The sequence below is a fragment of the Chenopodium album genome, chromosome 15 (genome assembly GCF_948465745.1).
Source record: "Chenopodium album chromosome 15, dcCheAlbu1.1, whole genome shotgun sequence".
In the NCBI taxonomy this organism is placed as follows: Eukaryota; Viridiplantae; Streptophyta; class Magnoliopsida; order Caryophyllales; family Amaranthaceae; genus Chenopodium; species Chenopodium album.
In genome coordinates this window covers 12,784,127-12,805,581 of record NC_137848.1, presented here as the reverse complement: position 1 = coordinate 12,805,581, position 21,455 = coordinate 12,784,127, and the positions used below count along the sequence as shown (strand labels likewise).

General features: G+C 34.2%; 1 protein-coding gene across 1 annotated transcript; it reads left to right on the top strand.

The window, feature by feature from the left end:
- The first annotated feature begins 1,406 nt into the window (after positions 1-1,406).
- LOC145581934 (1,4-dihydroxy-2-naphthoyl-CoA thioesterase 1-like) lies at positions 1,407-6,767 on the top strand. Its single transcript, XM_081638973.1, has 3 exons — positions 1,407-1,703; positions 3,060-3,251; positions 6,335-6,767. Exons 1-3 carry the CDS (start codon positions 1,536-1,538, stop codon positions 6,485-6,487), a joined length of 513 nt encoding a protein of 170 aa, XP_081495099.1. The 5' UTR covers positions 1,407-1,535; the 3' UTR covers positions 6,488-6,767.
- The last annotated feature ends 14,688 nt before the right edge of the window (positions 6,768-21,455 follow it).

Here is a 21,455-nt window from a genome sequence, read left to right as displayed (position 1 = left end):
TATATTTGAAGTGAATTATGTTTGGTTTCATCAATTTTCCATCCAACCAAAAAATATAAAAAAATAAAAATTAAAGAAGTACCACACTTTTGGCACTTCTACTACCTCCAATCCTCCATATTGATGTTAGTAGCAGACTAGCAGGGGGCAAAGCTAGACTTGACTAAGGAGGAGGGCCTGTCTAATAAGCGCGACTGAGGATGAGGCCTGGTATAATATGCATTCATGTTACTTTATTAAGCGCCAATAGGGCGAAATACTAATAAGGTGAAATTAGCTTTGTCATGGTTAGTAGATTGAATTAATTTTGACACTATGCCACTATTTATAACTTCATTTTGAAGTCATTAAATTAGTAACTTTTACTTAAAAATAATTATAGACTAATGACATCACTTGATATTAAATTGTAATTGGATTAAAACTTTAATTCTAGTTTTTGTAGTCGTATTTTTCAAGCATCCCTAAAGAAAGATGATTAGAAATAATGATCAAAATTTCAATCATCTTTGGTGGCTTTTATACTTGATTGATAAAGAGGATTATTTTGACGAAGCATTACACCATGTTTGAATTGCCAGCTGCCCCTAACTAGAATACACTTTACGCACCCAAAGTTTTTTAAAAAGAAAATCTAAAGTCCCAACGCTTAAGTGGCGTAACCATTCAATTCAATGTTGGTTGGTATTAGATTAATTAGTACAACAATTTTTCTATACCCTTAACATTTAAATAAAAAAATAATAATAACGACATTTCAACTCTTGAATGGATAATCTTGGATATTATTTTGTCAACTTTTCATGGACTCTTTAAATCTTAATCCTTATAATCTATACAATTTTTTTTTGATGGAATATTCCAATAATTAATTTTTCAAATGACTTTTTTTTGTACAAAATTCAATAATTAAGATTATTTTCGAATACTAAAAATATATTTCGAATATTAACATGATACATTTTAGATTTTTAATTTAAAATATATTCAATTGATCAACATCGGTTTTTAAAGTATATTACAGAGTACATTGAATTACTCGTCAATTGTCATTAGTTTAATTTAATTCTAAACACCCTTCAACGTAAATGATAACTATTGGTTTAGAAATCAAACACTTTTAAAGCATAATTTTCCATTTTTATTTTGTATACAAAGACTTGTGAGATTCAATATCAAATCTTATCATGACAATTATTAGTAATTTATTTTATTTTCATAACAAAATAAGTCGTATTTCGTATAAAGGTATAATATATATATACTCCATAACTCCGTAATAATTCGTATAATACGATGCCGTCTTAGGTCTTACACGTAATATGTTAGTTGGTGAGTACATGTGAGACACACTGCACGCACTTTGTCACACTTTCTCTCCCCTCCACTCCATATTGACCATATATACTCTCGTAACATCCCTCTCCCTTTCTTATTTTGTGTTTCCAACTTCCTAGTTTTTTGTCATACAATTGTTAGTAAAATCAGGATTAATTAAATACACAAAAAAATCACAAAAACTTATAAATTGTTCTATGGAAAATCCGCCGCAACAACCGCCGTCATCCGCTGTTTCCGTCCTCGAAAACTCTAACAAGACGGCTGAGCTCGACTCTCCACTCCACACTATCGGATTCGAAATCGATGAGTTGTCGCCTTCTTGTGTTTCCGGCCACCTCGTAGTCACCCCTAAATGTTGCCAGGTTCGTTTGCCTCTTTTTTCTCCCGTCAATTCTTCATGTTTGCGTTCTTTTTTAATTGCAACTTTATTTTATTATTTCAAAAGCTATGAAATTGTTACGAAGAGTACTTTTATTTGTCTACTAACAACTCTACATGCATCCCGTTCTTTACATTCACATTCAGTAAAAGTTTTTTTTTTTTTTTTTTTTTTTTTTTTTTTTTTTTTTTTTTTTTTTTGAATTGGGGTTTTTGTTTTTCGATTTCGTGAAAGTCTTCATGGTACATCCAAGTCTATTACTACCTCCGTTTCATATTATTTACAACGATTTAACATAAAGTAGAAAGTAAAAATGTCTAATCGTTACAAATAATATGAAATAATATGAAACGGAGGTAGGATGTAATTTTCAAGTCTTCATTTCAGGTCATAATACTGTGTTCAAAACGCAAATCTTTTTTCTTTTTGGTTTGTATTTTTCTATCGGTAAATTTATTATACGAAGTACATCTCTCATTCATTCCAAATTGTAAGCCACCTCCGTTTTTTTTTGAAGTTAGAGTTGGAATTTCTTAGAGCTTTAGGATGTAAAATGTTACTCCCTCCCTTCCTAATTTTTTGCCTCATTTGACTTTTCGCGGTCTCCAACAAACGTTTTAAAACGGTTATATCTCTATTTTCACCTGTGTAAAAATTATAAAAATTAAATATCAATAAAATGTACAATGAGACGCATCCAACAAGATCTCACATGACTATATTATCACTTATAGATTAAGAGTACTTTATGGTCAAAGTTTATAAAAATTAAACCAAATTTTTGCAATGGGGCAAAAATTTAGGGACAGAGGGAGTAGTGGTGTAGATTAGGTTATAAAAAATAGGAAAAAGATATATACAACCCTGCATATAAGCAATAAATATACATTTATAAATTTATTACACCGTTTTACTCGTGAATTGTCGATTAATTCTCAACTTAATACTAAAAAAGGAATATATTAAATGCGTAAGGGCTACATATAACATTACCCTAAAAAATAATACAGTACTCCGTAAGAAAATATAGTGAATAATTATTTTATTGTAAAGTAAAATGGGGTAAAAGGGGTTAAAGAATTGAGAAATGATAAAGTAAGAGTGAGTGGGGACCGTTAATGGATAAAAGTTTTCAAAAGAGGAACTAAGAAAGTGTAGCTTTTAAAAAAGAACGGACGAAAATAGCAAGTGCAGCTTTTAATAAAAAACGTAGAGTATATTTTATTTTGACCATTACTTAATTATATTATATAATTGCGTATTAATAGAAATTATAAAATGTTGATATCGGAGTATAATAATGTAAATTGAAATAAATCTGATAAAATACTTGGGACAGCCGTTCAAGGTGTTACATGGAGGAGTATCGGCGTTGATATCGGAGGCACTTGCGAGTATAGGGGCGTATTTGGCATGTGGGATGAAAAGAGTGGCGGGAATCCATTTAAGCATCGACCATATGAGGAGTGCTCAAGTTGGTGATCTAGTTCTTGCTCAAGCAACCCCTCTCAGCTCTGGTCGCACAATTCAGGTATCTTGCGATTATCAAACCCATTTATTTATGTCAAAATCACGCATTAATTGGTATAAAATTAATGATTAATTATTATGTATCTTTTCTTCCTATATAGGAGTACATAGGAGTACATTATAGTATAGGAGTATTTATGAATTGTCTTCCCTAAAAATATGATTGAATTTAAATTCTTCTATTTCCAAATTTGATTTCCTCTGATAAATAGTTAAACACTTGGGTGCACTTAAAGCTAGGTGTATCGTAAGTTAAACTAAGTATTCGAGGGCATTATTTTTCATTTATTTGGATAACAAGATTGACAACTCATGATTTCAATAATCCTGACCTCTATTGTCAATTCTGAATTGTTTATTGGTTATATAGTAGAGAAGAAAAAGCATTTTAGACTTTTAGAGTTGGACTAGGACATGTTTTTCAACGTCAGTTAAGTGGGTCTACGTCTACAGTATTGTAACTTTTTGGCTGTCTAGTTGAGAGGTTGTTATATATATACGGTTGTATCCTCCAATCGTATATCCATTAGTATTTGTTCTTATTTTGATGATTGCTTTTTATTTTATCATCAAATAAAAAGCAAAAATTAACCTTAGGTTGTTGGATGTATGGTACACTTGAGTATATATAACAAATTCTATTTCTAATTCAATTAGCTATATATATAACTTCCTCCGTTTTTTTAGTTGATACCGTTTGACTTTTACACTATTCACACAACACCCTTTGACTCACTTTTGTGGTTTATAGATACGATAAAACATATTCATGTGAGATGTTGTTTGAATGGTTTCCATGTATATTTTATTAATATCCACTTTTTATAATTTTACAATGTTGATAATTAGAGATATTAATCGATAAAAACATGCATTGGCAAGCGTGATAATAGAAAGATGTCAACTAAAAACAAACGGAGGAAATATGTTATTTTTATTTACTACCTCCATTTCATATTATTTACAACGATTTGACATAAAGTAGAAAGAAAAAATGTCTAATCGTTGCAAATAATATGTAACGAAGGTATTATTTATTTTTTTAAATACTCCATTTATTGCTTGTTAGTGTTGTTACATTAAAGTCAATGGAATGTCTGAAACTATTTGTCGATTAAAGTGCATCAGCATTTTTATGTTTATTGAAAAATTATTATTTAAGTGACATAAGATTTGCATTGACAAGCATAAAACTCCAAATATGACAATAAATACGCAGTAAAAGAAATTCAAGAAGTATGCATGTTAATTTTTTATTGAAAACTTAGCATTCCAATTGGCATCAATACTAGATTAGGTTGAGGAATTTTTTGTTAGGGGTTTGGATAATTTTGAATTTTCAAAGAATGAAGGATAGTCAAAAGTGTATGGATACCCTTATCTTTAGCATGTGGCGTGTTTAAAGAGCCTAATTTCTTGGTGGATTGCTAGTACTCCGTATTTATTGGGGACATTAAGCAAAATATAGAGAAATTATGATTTAGAAAACACACTTTCAATGTATTTATTACATTCATATGGATTACATTTGATGCCTTTCTTTTAGTTGAAGAACACTATTAAGCCTAAACAGTAACTAGCATGTGTCTTAATAGCCTTATTAAAGCCATAAACATACGAAAACTAAGACTAGGTGGGTAATTAAACATGCCCCACTATTTACTCCATTGACCTATTAACTTAATTTAACTACTACTAATATTAAGTCATTAATTACTTTTATTTAGGAAAATTGTTAGGAGCTAATACATCAACTTATTGACTGTAATCTAATTCATTTTTGAAGCAAATTTTGACTTTTTTTTATGGTCCGAATGAACCATAATAGCATTACAGATTACAAATGGAGGAAGAGAGGTTTGAAAATGCAGCTTACTTCGTATTATATTAATATACACCAAAGAAAAGACACCACTATTCTTAAATAGGTAGGTAAGCCCAACTACTAGTAATATGGTATGGTGCTTGGACATTATCTTCAGCCATATATCAAGACTTTAGTGTAGTATGGCATGATGGCTTCTAAACCTAGTCACGGGTGTAGCCTACTTAATTAAGTGATAAATGAAAACGATTTGTCTATTGAATGGGATCTATAAGGAGAGTGATATAGACACCTCCCCGCCCCCATGTTTAACAATTTATTAACATAACAGGGTTGTTTATAAATTAGGGAAATTCAATACTCGTTTTGTTTTACTAAGATTTTCCATACCACGAAACTCTTCCCAACTACCAATCAAATGCGAGTAGAACTTAAAAATGTTTTACTCACATTTGCTTTGCCAAAGAAATTCTATTATTCTACCCTACTTGACCCATTTTATGAGGCTAGTATTCTTATTACATGAGCAAGCTAAGTAATCGCGCGATTATACTACTTTATTCATTTTACTTAATACGTAGATTAGTAGTTGGGAAGAGTTTTGTGGTATGGAGGGAGTACGAGCTTAGGGCGTTATGAATTAAGTTTTGAGAAAGGGATTGTCACTTCTTGAAAGAAAAATTATGTCTTAAGTGACCACTTGCTCTTTAATTTGTTACACACTTGTGACCTAGTGATTACAAAATTTCCCATGCTTAGGGCTTGTTCACATTTACTGAACTGGACTGATTGGAGTTGAGCTGAACTGAACAGAAATGAATATTTTACGAGAAAAGGAAATTAGAAGCTGAAGTGAATTGAACTGAAATGAATATTTTATGAGAGAAGAAAATTAGAAGCTGAACTGAACTGATTAGAGCTGAACTGAAATTAAGCTGAAATGAACAGGCCCTTAGTGGAGCTCAGCAACCCCAGCCCAAACTAACTAGAATGATAACAAAGCCATACTAGCATGTTCACGATGAAGACAAAATCTTATATGAGACATTCTTATACTCCCTCCGCCTCTTTTTATTGCACATTTGTCAATGCAATACTTTGACCATAAATATCGTTAGTTTCTTATTAGTAAAAATATATAACAATTAAATTCTAATAATCTATTAATTAAGAAGAATCAAATAAGACTCAACATGACTATATTAATATTAAGAGTAATTTAAAAGATCCTCTCACATTAAAATGTTGGTTATTGACAGGTTTGGGAGGTTAGATTATGGAACGCGGATGAGACGAGTATGAAGAAGGATCACATAATATCATCAGCCAGGGTTACTCTTGTTTGCAACCTCCCCGTACCCAACCATCTGAAAGAGGCCTCGAAACCTTTTCGCAAATACGCAAAATTGTAGGTTTTGACATTGCAAAGATTGCTGATCTTGCAGTTGTTGATGTTGTACTCTCTTATAACAGGATTGAGGGAAAAATGCACATACATTTTACGTTGCCAATTTGTACAAGATCATGCAAATTTTCAGTGTTTGGTATTGAATATTGATTGTACCTTTGTTCTTTTTTTCTTTTATTATTGGGTAGAAAAAATGTGTATAATTTTAATTTCAGTTTTAAAATAATGTTTTTTTGTAAAGAAAAGAATAATCGGGCTAGCAAGTTGTTATGACCTTGTCCTGATTTCTATCCTCTGTTAATTCTGCTGAATTTTTTAATCAATAGTTATGTACAAGTGCATAATCGGAGTACACTCGTATGATTTTCAATCAATATGCGGTTTTAATAAAAGAACTAGTTTGTGGCCCGAGCGATGTCCCGTTTTTAATATTTTTTTGGATGTTTGGGGATATAGTGAGAAAAACTTAAATAGTCGCTAGGTTTTTGTCATTCAATATATAGTTTCGTTGGCACAACCGCACGATACCGAGATAGAATTTTCAATTAAAAGAACACGTTAAGAATCTTACTAATTAAGGCTTTTTCTTGTCATGCTTATCATTATTTACAAACTCCTTAAGTTGCATTATCTCCATAATAAAGGAGCTCCTCGATACATTGTGTTTCATTTCCTTTTCCTTCAATTGTCCAGAACTGTATTTGATGTTGTGCAGTTGCATTTGTTGAATTTATTATACACGACATTAGTGGATCTTCTTGACTTGCTTGACCTTGAGGTTGTTCCTCAAATTCTCTTACCTCACTCCATGTTGGATTACACGTGGACGTAATAAATAATTTAGGCGGCTTGATCCTTCGACAAATGCCCATTGCATCTTGGTAGTATTGCATCATTGATTTGGGGCTACCATGGAATGATGAAGGTAATACTATACGGCGGCCTAACTTGCCAAAGAAATTACTAACTTGCTGTTACGGTGGTGGTAAAGCAGTGTAAACCTTTCACTTCTCCAACATCTCCCTCTTCGGATTTGATGGCATCTACGTAAATTGACGGCAGTAGTCGGTGGATATGGTGACATTAAGGCGGCGGGTGGTGGTGGTGCCATTGTTGAAAGGTTGTGTGGGGGGAGTACCCAAATTATTCAGAGAGAGAAAGATGGTTGATCTTTTTTTTTTTTTTTTTTTTTTTTTTTTTTTTTTTTTGACAGATTGTCTTAATTCTTTTTTTAATTTTTTGATGTCTAGTTTTGTAATTGCTGTTTTATTTATTTTTTATTTTTTATTTTTTTTTTGAGGGAAGTGTTGGGTTTTTATTAATTTTTTGCAATTTATGCTTTTGTAATTTCTTTGGGTTTTAATAATATTATAGATTTGGTATATGTACATCTGTACATGTTAATTTTGTCAAGAAAAAATCAATTTGTATGTAATCAGACATTCGAGAGGTTGTTATATACACCTGGGTGTGCCGTACAGCCATGAGTATTTGTTCTTATTTTGATAATTGTTTTTCATTTTATCATCATTTGAAGAGCAAAAACTAATCTTAGGTTAGTTAAATGTATGGTACACTCGACTGTATATAACAAATTCTAGTTCTTCAACTGCTAATTGAAACAATAGCATAAGTAAGTGCGTTACATATATTCGGGTAAAAATTAAAATTCAATCTAAACCAAATTGAATTTTTTATTTTTATTTTTAAAAAATAGAACCAAATTAGATTTTACAACTATCCTCCTAGAACTAGGCCCAAAATTATGTCAAAACCCAATATAATAGCCCACCCCCATAAAAAAAAGAAGATTACAAACAATATTCAGGAATTCAACCATATTTTGCTTAACTTTGTGGGGTATACCTTTTTTTATTTTTTGTTTATTTATTTTTTAATTTATTTTTTATTTTTTTAAGAAAGAAGTGGAACTTGATAATTAACATTTGGATCATATGACTTTCTGCTATGGCTATCATTATTTCAGCTTGATTTCAGAGTTAAACTTAAATTAGTCGGACCAATTATGTTATTATCCAAATTATTATTCCTCGTGGATCTTAATTGTGCCATAATTTTTCAGAAAGTTGATTATGGATTCACAAGGGCAATAAAGATGGAAGATTTTTGTGTTTTGTTGAGAACTACAATAATTATTTACTCTGGTAGTGATTGTCAAAGACCCTATTTGATAATTAGTTGTTAGTTGGTTGATATAGATGATTGTATTAACTGATTTGACTAACTAGTTATATTTGATGATTGACTAGCTAGTTGTAAGTAGCTGATTGTGAAAAGGTGTTTGGTAAATAGCTGTTTATTGTTAGCTACTTCAGTGTATTTAATACTCACACTACAAGAAATAGGCTAATTTCCAACGGACCCTTATTTCCGTCATAAAATTTGAATTTTACGAGGAAAATAAATTTGTCGGAGAAATCCGTCGGAAAAATAAATTTCTGACGGAATGTCCCTCGAAAACGTTCTGATGGAAATAAATTCGGTCGGAAACTAACTTTTCCGACAAAATATTCCGTAGGAAAATTATTTCCGATGGAATATTCCGTCGGAAAAGTTAGTTTCCAACTGAAATTATTTCCGTCGAAAACTATATTAAAAAAAGGGGGGGGCTTTTAGAGTTTAGGGTCACGTTTCTGAAACAGAAAAAGGGGGAAGAGAGAGAACGAGAGAAAGGGAGAAAGAGAAAGAGGAAGAGGTCGGGAGGGAAAACCGCCGCCACCGTCGCCCACCGTCGATCTGCCGCCACCACCTGCATTCTTCCTCGTGTTTTTCTCGGCTGTCGGTGGGTAAGTGTATTGAATTTTTATTTATTTAAAAATTTTCGATAAACCCTAACCACCACCATCACCAGCGGCCTCTCACCTCTACCATCCGTCGTTCACAGGCCGCCGCTCGGTATTTTTTTTTAATTGTGAATTTTTTTTTTGTTTAAACCCTAACCACCATACCTTTTTCTATAGGTTTCTCCTTTTCTTCGTCGTTGCTGCGACCAGAACCACCACCACCTTCATCCTCCTGTCGTTCAGCCGCCGGTAAGTGTTGCTCTTTTATTTTTATTTTTTTTTGAATAAAAATTGATATCATAATTTCTAAATAAGGTTTAATTATAATTATTTGTAGGATTTGTACATTTACTTGCTTTGAATCTCAATAAAAAGTACAGATCTAGAGGTTAGTGACATTATAAACCCTAAAATTCTTAGTTTAGTTTATATTTGGCATGTTAGTGACTTTGATATATGTTAGTTTATTATTGTGTTTATTTTATGTTAGTTTAGTTTGGTTTAGTTTATTATAATAATGTATGATATGTTAGTTTAGTTTGGTTTATTATAATAATGTATGTCATGATATGTTAGTTTAGTTTGGTTTATTAATAATGTATGGCATGATATGTTAGTTTAGTTTGATATTTTATTATAATAATGTATGGCATGATATGTTAGTTTAGTTTGATATTTTATTATAATAATGCATAGTTTAGTTTGATATTTTATTATAATAATGTATGTTAGTTTAGTTTAGTTTAATATAATTTATGTTAGTTAATTTAGTTAAATATATTTGTTTTATATAATGTTTAATGTAATGATTAATAATTGTTTATATCAATTTAATTATGGACACTAATTGTTTATATCAATTTAATTATGATTATGATATAATTGTTTTCATATAATGGATGTGTTATTTACTGTAAATATTTTTAAATGGGTCATTTGCATAAACATATGCCTAGATACCCGTTCAAGGCATACACATTAGGAGCATGTCTTGAATAGTCCCCGTTTGAGACTGTCCTTGTACGTTTATTCTCATTTAGGTGGTGAATGTATGTCTTGTTATTGGTTCTAGGGAATATCCTGGCTTGTCATTTCTCTACAATGTTCTCTAGGTACATATAGCGGGTTATCCAATCGCCTACATCGTGTACTTGGAGAACTAAAAGGAAATGCTGCCGGATTTTCTATAGAACTGAAAACCTAACATACATTCACTATTGAGATTAAGCGTCTAAGGATGGGTTAGGTTGGAGTGATAAGGACCTTTGGACATCATTTACAATCTCATTTGCATTTCTATAACACTTTAATGGATAATGAATATTCAATACGCTTTGTAACTAATGTGATTATACATATGCGTTGGTTGTGTAGAAGTTGTAATCTTGAAACAAAGAGAACGTATGTAGCTGGATGTATGAAAGGAAGGTTGGGAATTCTATTAATCCGGACTTTGTGAAAGGGATAGATGAATTCCTTAAATACGTGGAAGATCATCCCGAGAGCAGCAACCCAAATGAAGTTAGGTGCCCATGTTTTAAATGTAAGAACAAACGGCTTTGGGATGCGAAAATGGTTAAAATTCATTTGTATCACAAGGGTTTTGTACCTAATTACTATGAGTGGATGTGTCATGGGAAAGGGTTTCCAGGAGTTCCTAAACAACAGTCAAATGAATATCGTGAATGGTTTTCGATGCTTTTGGTCATAATGAAGATCAAGGGCATTCTGAAGAGGCTGAGGGTTCCTCAGAGGAGGAGCCTAATGCACAAGCTAAGCATTTTCTGGGTTTGTTGAAGGCTTCCGAACAACCATTATACAAAGGGAGTTCATTGTCTGTGTTAGAGATGGCTGCCATAATTACTAGTCTTAAGTGCGAGTATAATTTGCCCCACAGATGTGTTGATGGGTTTGCTTCTTTGGTCAATGAAGCGATTCCTAACAACAACCATATGGCCGACACATTCTATGAAGTGAAGAAGATTGTGAAGGGGTTGGAGTTGCCTCATGAAAAGATTCATGCATGCCCGAAAGGATGTATGCTTTTTTGTAAGGATGATGCTTAGTTATCTACATGTAGGGTGTGTAGTAGTGACCGATACAAGAAGACTTCTAAATGTAGCTTAGTGCCTTTAAATGTTTTATTTTATTTCCCGATCACACCTAGGTTGCAAAGGATCTATGTAACCAAGAAATTTTCAGAAGAAATGACATGGCATTCGAAAAATCCTCGAGTTCAAGGCACAATGGCGCACCCTAGTGATAGTGAATCTTGGAAACACCTCGATAGTTGCTTTCCAGATTTTTCCAATGATCCTCGTAATGTTCGACTTGGCTTGTGTACAGATGGTTTTGCTGCTCATGGTAAGTTTGGGGGACAATATTCTTGTTGGCCTGTCATTTTGACCCCTTATAATTTGCCTCCCTCAATGTGTATGAAAAGACAATTCATGTTCCTTTCGTTGCTCGTTCTTGGTCTCAAAAACCCTAAGGGCAACTTGGATGTGTATATGCAATCGTTGGTAGAAGAGTTGAAACAATTATGGGAAGTTGGCGCAAATACTTATGAGATTTCGAGGATACAAATTTTCAATCTTCGAGCAGCCATCCTTTGGACCGTTATTGACTTCCCGGCTTACGGTATGTTGTCTGGTTGGACCACAGCTGGTAAGAAGGCTTGTCCTTATTGCATGGAGAAAAGCAAAGCATTTTAGCTTGAACATGGTGGCAAAGTTTCTTGGTTTGTTTGCCATCGCCAATTCCTTCCAACAGATCAATCCTTTTCGAAATAGTAAAACTGCATTTTGTAAAAACAGAGTAAAAAAAGGTTCACCACCACACATCATGTCAGGAGAGGAACTGTGGGGATGTGTGAGAGACCTTCCAAGGGCAATAGATGGGGCGAAGGCACTGAAACACCTCAAAAAAGCCAAAAAAGGGTGGTTCAAGCAAAGCTCGCTTTGGGAGCTTCCTTATTGGAAGCATCTGCTCATCCGTCACAACTTGGATGTCATGCACATTGAAAAGAACTTCTTTGGTCAGTTAATTCACACTATAATGGATGTGAAAAAGCATACATGTGACACGTCATTGGCTTAAAATGACATTGCTAAATATTGTAAATGGCCACAACTTCATCTTTAGGAGGACGACAAAGGAAAAGAGTTCATGCCAAAAGCCCCATTCGCTCTTAACAAGGCTCAGGAAAAAGTGTTGTGTGAGTGGGTTAAACAGTTACGTTTTCCTGATGGATATGCCTCCAATTTGAGCAGATGCGTAGATTTGCAAGCATTTAAGCTTCACGGAATGAAAAGCCACGACTGTCACGTGTTCATGGAGATCATAGATTGTTGCCCACTGCTTTGAGGGAATTGCTCCCTATCCATATTTGGAATGCAGTTACAAAGATCAGTCAATTCTTCCGCGATTTGTGTTGCTACACAATCATAGTTAGTGACATGGAGAGATTGGAGAAAAACATAGCTGAAATCCTTTAATTTGCAAGCTTGAGAAGGTTTTCCCTCCTGCATTCTTCAACTCCATGGAGCATTTACCTATTCATTTTCCATATGAGGGCAAGTTATGTGGTCTTGTTTAATATAGATGGATGTATCCCTTCGAAAGGTAAATCAAAGACCCTTTCACATCCTCTTTCTTACAAACCATTCATTGTCATGACCTATTTACACATTTATTTATATAAATATAATTGCAGGTTCCTCAATCACTTGAAACGAAAAATTGGGAGCAAGGCTTGAGTTGAAGGTTCTATATGCAATGCTTATCTCACCAAAGAGATAGAAAACTTTTGATCAAATTACTTTCAGGCCTCAATTGACACAAAAACACGAGATCTTGGTCAAAATGTGAATGTCGAAGTGGAATCGACATTGGACAAGGTTGACTTACCAGAGCTGTTCTCGGTGGATAGAGGTCGTGTCTCAAATGAGGGTAAAACTCGGTATTTAGATGAAAAGGAACTCGAGTATGCTCATTTGTTCGTGTTACGAAACAGCGGCATTCTTGGTGAATACGAAAGGTATACGTGTTTAGGAATGAATTGAATTCAAAGTTTTGAACAATTAACATGGTTGAAATACTAATTTCTCTTGTGTCATTCACCTAATAGGAAGTTTGAGGACTACGTTCTTAGTACTCGACCTTATCTGTGTAGAGAAGAAGTCAAGGAGAAATGTGAAGCTGAATTCTCTGATTGGTTTCATCACAAGGTGATAGAAACGTTCTAGCTGTTCTTTAAATATGAATTATAGATCTTGCAATTCAGTTTATTTAATTCATGAATTGTGACATTAATAGGTGGTGGAAGAGAAACCAAATTCGGATGTCCTATAAGTGCATGCGCCGTTTCAAGCGTGTTCGAACTTGGAGGCATATTTTGTTTGTGGATTTAATTTTCATACACATTCCCATGGCAAACACAAGTCTACGATGAATTATGGTGTGTGTGTGTCTAGTGAGGACGGTGGAGAGTACTTTGGCATTCTAGACGACATAATTGAACTTGTCTACATTGGTCTGGAAAAAGAGTATAAGTCTATTTTGTTTAAGTGTAGTTGGATGGATTGTGGTAAGGGTACCAACATACATGAACAATACAAGCTTGTCGAAATAAATCATACTAAGAAATATCCCAAGTATGATCCCTTTGTATTATCTTATCAAGTGACCCAAGTGTACTATGTATCCTACTCTAGCCTAAAACGGGATCGAGTTCAATGGTGGGCTGTGTTTAAAAAGTGGTTGATGCTCCGGTGGACCTAGAGTTTTTGCAGGCACCGTCCCCACAAGTACATGCAACGCTTTGTCCACCGAATGACATTCCTGACTATGACCTAGTTGAGGATGACGATGATGATGATGGCTTAATCATCTCAAGCGATGAAGATGATGAATCTAGCGTCGACTCTAGTGACAGTGACGAGGATGATGACATCGATGTGTTTTTAGATGATAGTAGTGATGATACCATTAGTGATAGTAGTGATGAAAGTAATGAATAGGAGAATTTGCTTGTTATTTGTAGGGAATAATTTCAAGCATCCCACACTTGAGCCCCATTGTGACCATACACTTAAGTATGGTGGCGTCCAAAGGGAAGGAAGTTAGAGCAAAAGAGTCGCTAACAAGTTTTAGGAACTTGTAAACCGTTTACAGGGTGAAGGTTACACCCCTTCACGATCCATGAGATCGCTAACTCCATAGTGGTCCGGAACCATGACTCGATATTCGGGGATAAAGATACAAATCCAACCTAAAAGAGATTGAACCTGCCTTAAATAGGCCTCTACTTTATTCTTCTCATATTCATGTGCACTTTTTAATTAACATACAATCAATATATTAATCCTAAACCTGTTTAATCTATGTTGTTGAATATTAATGCACAAACAAAACTATCATTGGTGATCACTTGAATTAAAATCATATTAGCCTAAATAAAATTATTAATTATCTTATTAAGTGTGATTTCAAGTACAAATTCCCTTTAAACCTGCAAGAGAGGGCGTGATCAAGCAATAACAATAAATATATCAAGCAACATAATAAGAACAATCATTATAATAATATCCTCATCAAAGCATAATAATATTAGCAAGATCCTAAGCATGATACTAACATGATTAATAACAAATCCTAGCATGTCACTAAACATTAAAATCAAAGCTTTATTCCTAACATGATAGAAAAAAATAGGAAGCAACCTAAACATGATAACAGAAACATACATGATATTAGAAAAATTAGTTAATACCCTAAATATGATACTAGGAATCATAAAGACATCTTAACATGATACTAGGAATTAAAATAAAATATTCTAAGCATGATTCCTAAAGAAATAGAGAAATTGAAATCACTTACTTTGTTGCCTCGTATCTCTTTCTATCAAAAGAATACACACGTTAGTAACTTCAATGAAAATATTAAATCAAACAATTAAATTAAATAATTGAAATAGGGATTTGGGACAAAACCCTCAGAAATTAGCAACCTTTCACGTCTAGGACGAAGGCAACTTCGAGCTTGGCTAGGTGTGTCTAAGTCTCGTGATGGAAGAATGTTGTTTTGAAAAGGGAAGGCTTAGAAAGAGGGGGAAAGAATAAGCTTCTAGCTTTGAGAGAGAATAGAATAAAAAGATTATTGTTGATGATTGTTGGTGATTAAAACGGAGGAAATCAACCCTATTTATAGAGAAAAATGATTGTAAAGATTAGAAAAGAGCTAGAATTCGAATCGGATTAAAATTCCTTTTGACGCGGCAAGATAAAAAGTATCGCGGCGCGATAGGATTATCGCGTCGTGATAAAAACAGTTTTTTACGGATTTTGTTTTTATCATAACTTTTGATCAAGAAGTCCAAATAAGGCATATAATATTCTGTTGGAAAGGTCTTGAAGTCTAATTTCTAACTCAATTAGAATCATATTAAAATATTTTTTAGAATAAAAGATATGGCCGAAATACTAGAAGGGTGTCAGTTTTGGATAGAGTTTCGTATTTTTTTCATATCTTTTTCGTTATATCTCGGAATTAATATTATAATATATCATTGGAAAGATAATTTCAAGAGCTATCCAACCATCTAATATTTGGATAAAAATTATGAGGTACAAAAATAATATCTGAACATATTCCATTTCGCACAGAACAAGGACTCTCAAAAAGAGAAGTTTTATTCAATTTCAAACTCTTTGATCTTTATCTTTCAAAAAAGGATAATTAATCCTAATTAGTTTAGGAATATAATTAAGATTAGTGGACCCTCCATATAATCATTGGGTCAAACATAAAACTCGTTTTAGGCCCAGCTTAGTATTTTGACTTCCTCGTTATAACTCAGAATTGGGCTTAAAATATATCGTTGGAAAGGTCTTTTCAAGACCCATCAAACTACACAATTATTGGACCCATATCATGGACTAAACTAAACTTGACTAGACGTTTTTCATAAATAGGATACGAAAAGAAAGATTTTTGAAAACAGAAAGAAGTATTTTTATTATAAACAGAGAGATTCATGAGACTCTTTCACATTTCACCTTGTTCGATAATCAATGACGTGAAAGATATTCATCACTAGGTTTGGTTTTTGGGGAGACACAATCAACTGTCTATATTATTGTAAAATCAATAGGAGAATTTGGTTGTTATTGTAAAATCAATAGATGAGTTTGTCGTACAATGTTTAATTTTGTTACATCGCATTATACTTCTAATTTTTGTAATTTTAATGATATCATGTCATGTTACTAACAATTATTTCAGGTGGTAATGGCGGGAGGGAAAAAAGGAGAAACGTCGAAGAAAAAAAGGGGAAGGAGAAAGCTCGTGTTTTGATCTATGACGATGACGAGAAAATGGAGGAAGCGGAGGCCCAAGATTTGGGTGACAGTGAGGATCTCGCCTTCACTCAAACACAAATTCAGATACAGTATCATGGGCAACAGCTTCAGGGGAAACAGGGCTCACAGTCTTCTGAGTTGCTGGTATTAGACCCTGCTACGCAATGGTATGTTTGTAGATGTGATTACTTGGACTTATATTCCAATTTTCCTAGCATTGACCTATGTATTACTCTAACATGCATGTTTTACATATTTACTTTTCGTTGATGATCATGTAACATCGTTGTTCCACGTTAAATGTAGGTTTGATGATGGTCCGGTGATAAAGTGCGTCTCCGGTACCCTAATAAGCTACTATCGAGAGCCTTGGAGGAATTACGGAGAGGTTGATGCATCAACGAAGGAGCATTGGTGGAACATGTTCAGCGTATGAAATTTTCTACTTTATACATGTATTACTAAATGTATTGATGGAGTAGTGGTTGATAACTTTAAAAGTTTGTCATTCGTAGAAACAATGCACATGGGCACCCGAGTTGAACGACCATGTGAAGAAATAAAACCTTCGAATCCAAGTTTGCATATCGGCTAAAGGACATGTTCCACACAATCACACGCAAGATGAAAGGTGCCAAGCCAGACTAGCTGAATGAGGATGTCCACAAGAAGATGATGGACATTGTTGCCAATGATCTGACTTATAAGAAGCGGTCTGAACAAAACAAGAAGAATAGAAGAGGCGGATCAATGGACAATGTGGTTGAACCAACCCACTATCAGGGTTCAATTTCAGCTGTACAGCATGTAAAAAGGATGGTAAGTTTGTTTAATAGGCAAGTGAAATAGAAGTCAATTGTGTATTACAGTGAAATGATGTTCTGACAAGTTAAATTTGTTTTAATACATGTACATTTTGTGTCACTCCTATATGCCTCTACAAGTGGACCAATTCATCCTCTCCCAAACTCCTCTACAACCACCACAAAAAGATAATTTAAACTCATGAAGAAATTGGCCAATATATATTTCACAAAGGTTACCGCTTCTGCAGAATCTGCTTATTCTTTAACCCCTCGGCAATCAGCATTATGGAAATCACAGCAAGGAGATCACACCTCTTCTTGGCTTAGGGTGGTCCCTATTTCGGGGTTGGGTCAGACGATGAACGCCAAGACTTATCGCTGTGTGTTGTGCTATCGGTTAGGTGTTCCATTCTCTATCACGACGTCATGCTCTGCTTGTTCAAGGGTTTTTACTGGGGATATTTACGGTGATCACGTGGTGTCTTGTGCTGGTATTGTGGGCATTAAACATCGTCATAATGTTGTATTACAGTCAATTATAATTATTATATACTCCTATATGCCCCTACAAGTGGACCAATTCATCCCTCTCCCAAACTCAAAAGATAATTTAAACTCCCTTATAATCCACCTAACCACAACCAAAATTAAATGGACCAATCTGTTAGAAATGACCTCAAAATAAGATATAGGACAAACTAATATAACCGGATAGAGTATTTACTCCATACAAACTTTTCATTCATATATAATATGGTTGAAATACTTTGATATTTAAACATTAGAAGAATTAGTCAAGTTACTTAAAAATTATTAAATGGAGAAATCACTTAATAAACAACAAAAACCCAAAACCAACAAGAGTTGGCTCAAGCTTGATATCGCTCAAGGGAGGTCTCAAGTTCGAGCTTCACTAAATGCAAAAAACTCTTATTAGGAGACTCGATCATTGTAGACACCCAAATGTGTCTCCCCAAAACCAAACCCAGTGATGAATACCCTTCACGTAATTTGATTGTCGAACAAGGTGAAAGTGTGGAAAGTCTAGTGATAAGGATGTTTTTATTAAAATATATCTCTTCCTGTTTTCAAAAAATATTTCTTTTCTTACTCTATTTATATAAAAATAGCCAGTCCAATTTGGTTTGGTCCATGATAAGGGTCCAATAATAGTGTAGTTGGATTGGACTTGAAAAGATCTTTCCAATGATATATTATAAGCCCAATTCCGATGAATTATGAGCAAGTTATGGATTAAATTAAATTAGGCCCAATGATTTTAAATGTGGCCCAATGATCTAGAGGAGGGCCTATTAATTATTATTCCTAAAGTAATTAGGATTGATTTTGATCTTCTAGGAATATCTAGAAGGTTCTCTTTAATTCTAATAAGATTAGGATTGATAATTATATTTTAAAGATGTTTTATTTTGAATAAAATATATTAACTCTGATTTTAAATCTGCTTGGACGCAGAATTACCTGTAACCGGTTTAAAAAATGATTCCGCGTGTAAAAGCACATTGTACTTTTGAACCAACGCGAGACGACAGAGTCGTCGCCCGGCGCTGACCTTCGTCGCCTGGCGACGAGCTTGTCGTCTGGCGTTGACTCCTGTCGTTGGCAACAGGAGGTATTTTATTCCGAATATGATTTTCTTTGATCCCGTGCTATTTTTCCTATAAATAGGAGTCGTATCTCCTCCATTTTCATTCACAGTCAACAATCATTCATCAATCATCAACAATTCACAACAATCATCTCTCTCTATTCTCTCTCTAAAAAAGCTAGAAGCTTTCCTTCTCTCTCTATTCTTTTTCTAAACTTCCCCTCTTAAAAAATTCCATATACATTAGTTCTAGACACACTTAGCCAAGTTCGAAGTTGCCTTCGCCCTAGACGTGAAAGGTTTATAATTTCTGAGGGTTTGGTTCCAAATCTCTATTTCAATTCTTTGATTAGATTTATTGTTTTATATTTTCCTTGAAGTTACTAACGAGTGTATTTTGTTATTAGAAAGAGGTACGAGGCATCCAAGTAAGTAATTTAATTGCTTTATTGATCTTCTACATCCTAGGGAACGCCGTCGAAGATAACTCCGCTTGAAGTCATCCTCTGTTATTGTGATAATATTCCAAAGAAAATTACCGAAGACCAACGCTTGTTGATTCTCAAAGCTCGCTTGAACTTCGCTGCTGTTATATTTGCTGAAATTACCGCGGTGCCAGTACGTCGGCGCATTTTGCTGCTTTTAATGCCTTGGGGGTGATGACAATCCTCTCTTCTTTAGGAATAGTTGCCAACACAACTCTTGAATGATGTACGACAATCCGATTTAGGGAAATTTGTCAATGCCACGTAACAATCCATCCTAGGAAATGTTGCCACGATGAAGCGACAATCCGTATTTCTGAAATTTTGCCAAAATACAATTTTGGGAAAAGTTGCCAATGCTTCGTAACAATCTGTCATAAGAACCTTGCTACGATCGACAATCCACGTCTTGGAACATAACTCTTGAAAGCAATCCACCTTGGAAATTTGCCAATATTATGCGACAATCCTTTTGGGAAAATATTGCCACAATTGACAATCCGCGTTTCGGAACATTTGTAAAAAAAGAGTCGATCGACAATCCCTTTTGGAAAAATTTGCCACTACTGAAATGAATGACAATCCACGTTGGGGAACCTTTGCCGAAACTTTAAGATGAATAGAGACCTATGACAATCCTTTGGGAAATTTTTCCATAGGGAACTTGATGCATGACAATCCAATCTCGGAAATATTGCCAAGGATTTGATGAATGTATGACAATCCGCACTTGGAAAAACTTGCCAAATAGTGAAGGAGTACGACAATCCATTCTTGGAAACATTGCCGGTTTGAGATGACAATCCAATCTTGGAAAAATTGTCGATGATTTGATGCTCGACAATTCACTCTTAGAAATATTGTCGTTTTGGTGATGTGCTTCTTTGTGAACCATTACTTCAGTGCTTGCGATGAGCCAATACTTAGGCGCTTTAAGTTAAGTGAGACGATCATTTGTCAGGTCGATCACTTACTGCAATTGTAATCGAGCCGACTACTAATCATGGTAATTTGCTTATAAGGACTAACTGGCGTACCAAGGAACCCAATTAATCAATATGACCATTTGACTCTAGTTGATTTGCTAAGTTGTTTGTGTCCTTTTGCTTCAAATCTTTTGTACCTGCATTTATATTTTGGACTATAGGACTTTGCTCATGTTTTTAAGGTTGACTTTGTGTGACTCGATGTGTAACTCGATGTACTCAAATCGACTCGTGTGCGTAGACTTAACTTAATGTGATAACACGACATGACTCAATGTGTACATGACTCGTGTGTGCATTATGTTGTGATGTGTTTGAATCAAAAGCACAAAGAAAAAAATTTCTGTCATAATTTTTTGTGGAGGGTACCGACTTTCTCCCGAAAAAAGAAAGACACAAAAGAGAATCGAAGTGGGTGTTTGAGGTGCATGTTGAACGATCTTAGTCAAGTGTATGCATTGATGTTGTATCTCATAGTGCAAGGATTAATTCACCCTAGGCTATTTTGATTGTTGACTCGACGATGAAATTATTTGGGTAAATTAGGCACAGAGGCTAAGTACTTCATACTTTGTGATGCAATAAGTTATGATAATGAGTGATCTTGATATGACAAGGCGTGCTTCAACGTCATGTTAAGATTTCATGACAAAGGGTTCCTAAGGGGAGGACTATTAGTCTATGTATCTGTGATGTGTGTGAAAGTGACACTAAAGCTAGGCTGCAAAGGCTAACGGTATGGAGAAATATTATTTCAAGAAGAGTCAAATGATGGTGACTCTTAGGCTAGGTAAGCTAATGATGTAGGGATCAAGCCCTCAAGTCTAGCTCTAAAAGGAAAGGGATGAGCATAAGAGATCTCTTGATATTATCAATTATGAATGAATGCATTTTTATTACGACCGCACCTCGATGTGA

What these genes read in the sequence shown, in the direction of transcription:
- LOC145581934 (XM_081638973.1), top strand. Translation starts at nt 1,536, where the DNA reads ATGGAAAATCCGCCGCAACAACCGCCGTCATCCGCTGTTTCCGTCCTC. An exon ending in TCACCCCTAAATGTTGCCAG is followed by an intron (nt 1,704 to 3,059) that starts GTTCGTTTGCCT and finishes TACTTGGGACAG; the next exon opens with CCGTTCAAGGTGTTACATGG. An exon ending in GCTCTGGTCGCACAATTCAG is followed by an intron (nt 3,252 to 6,334) that starts GTATCTTGCGAT and finishes GGTTATTGACAG; the next exon opens with GTTTGGGAGGTTAGATTATG.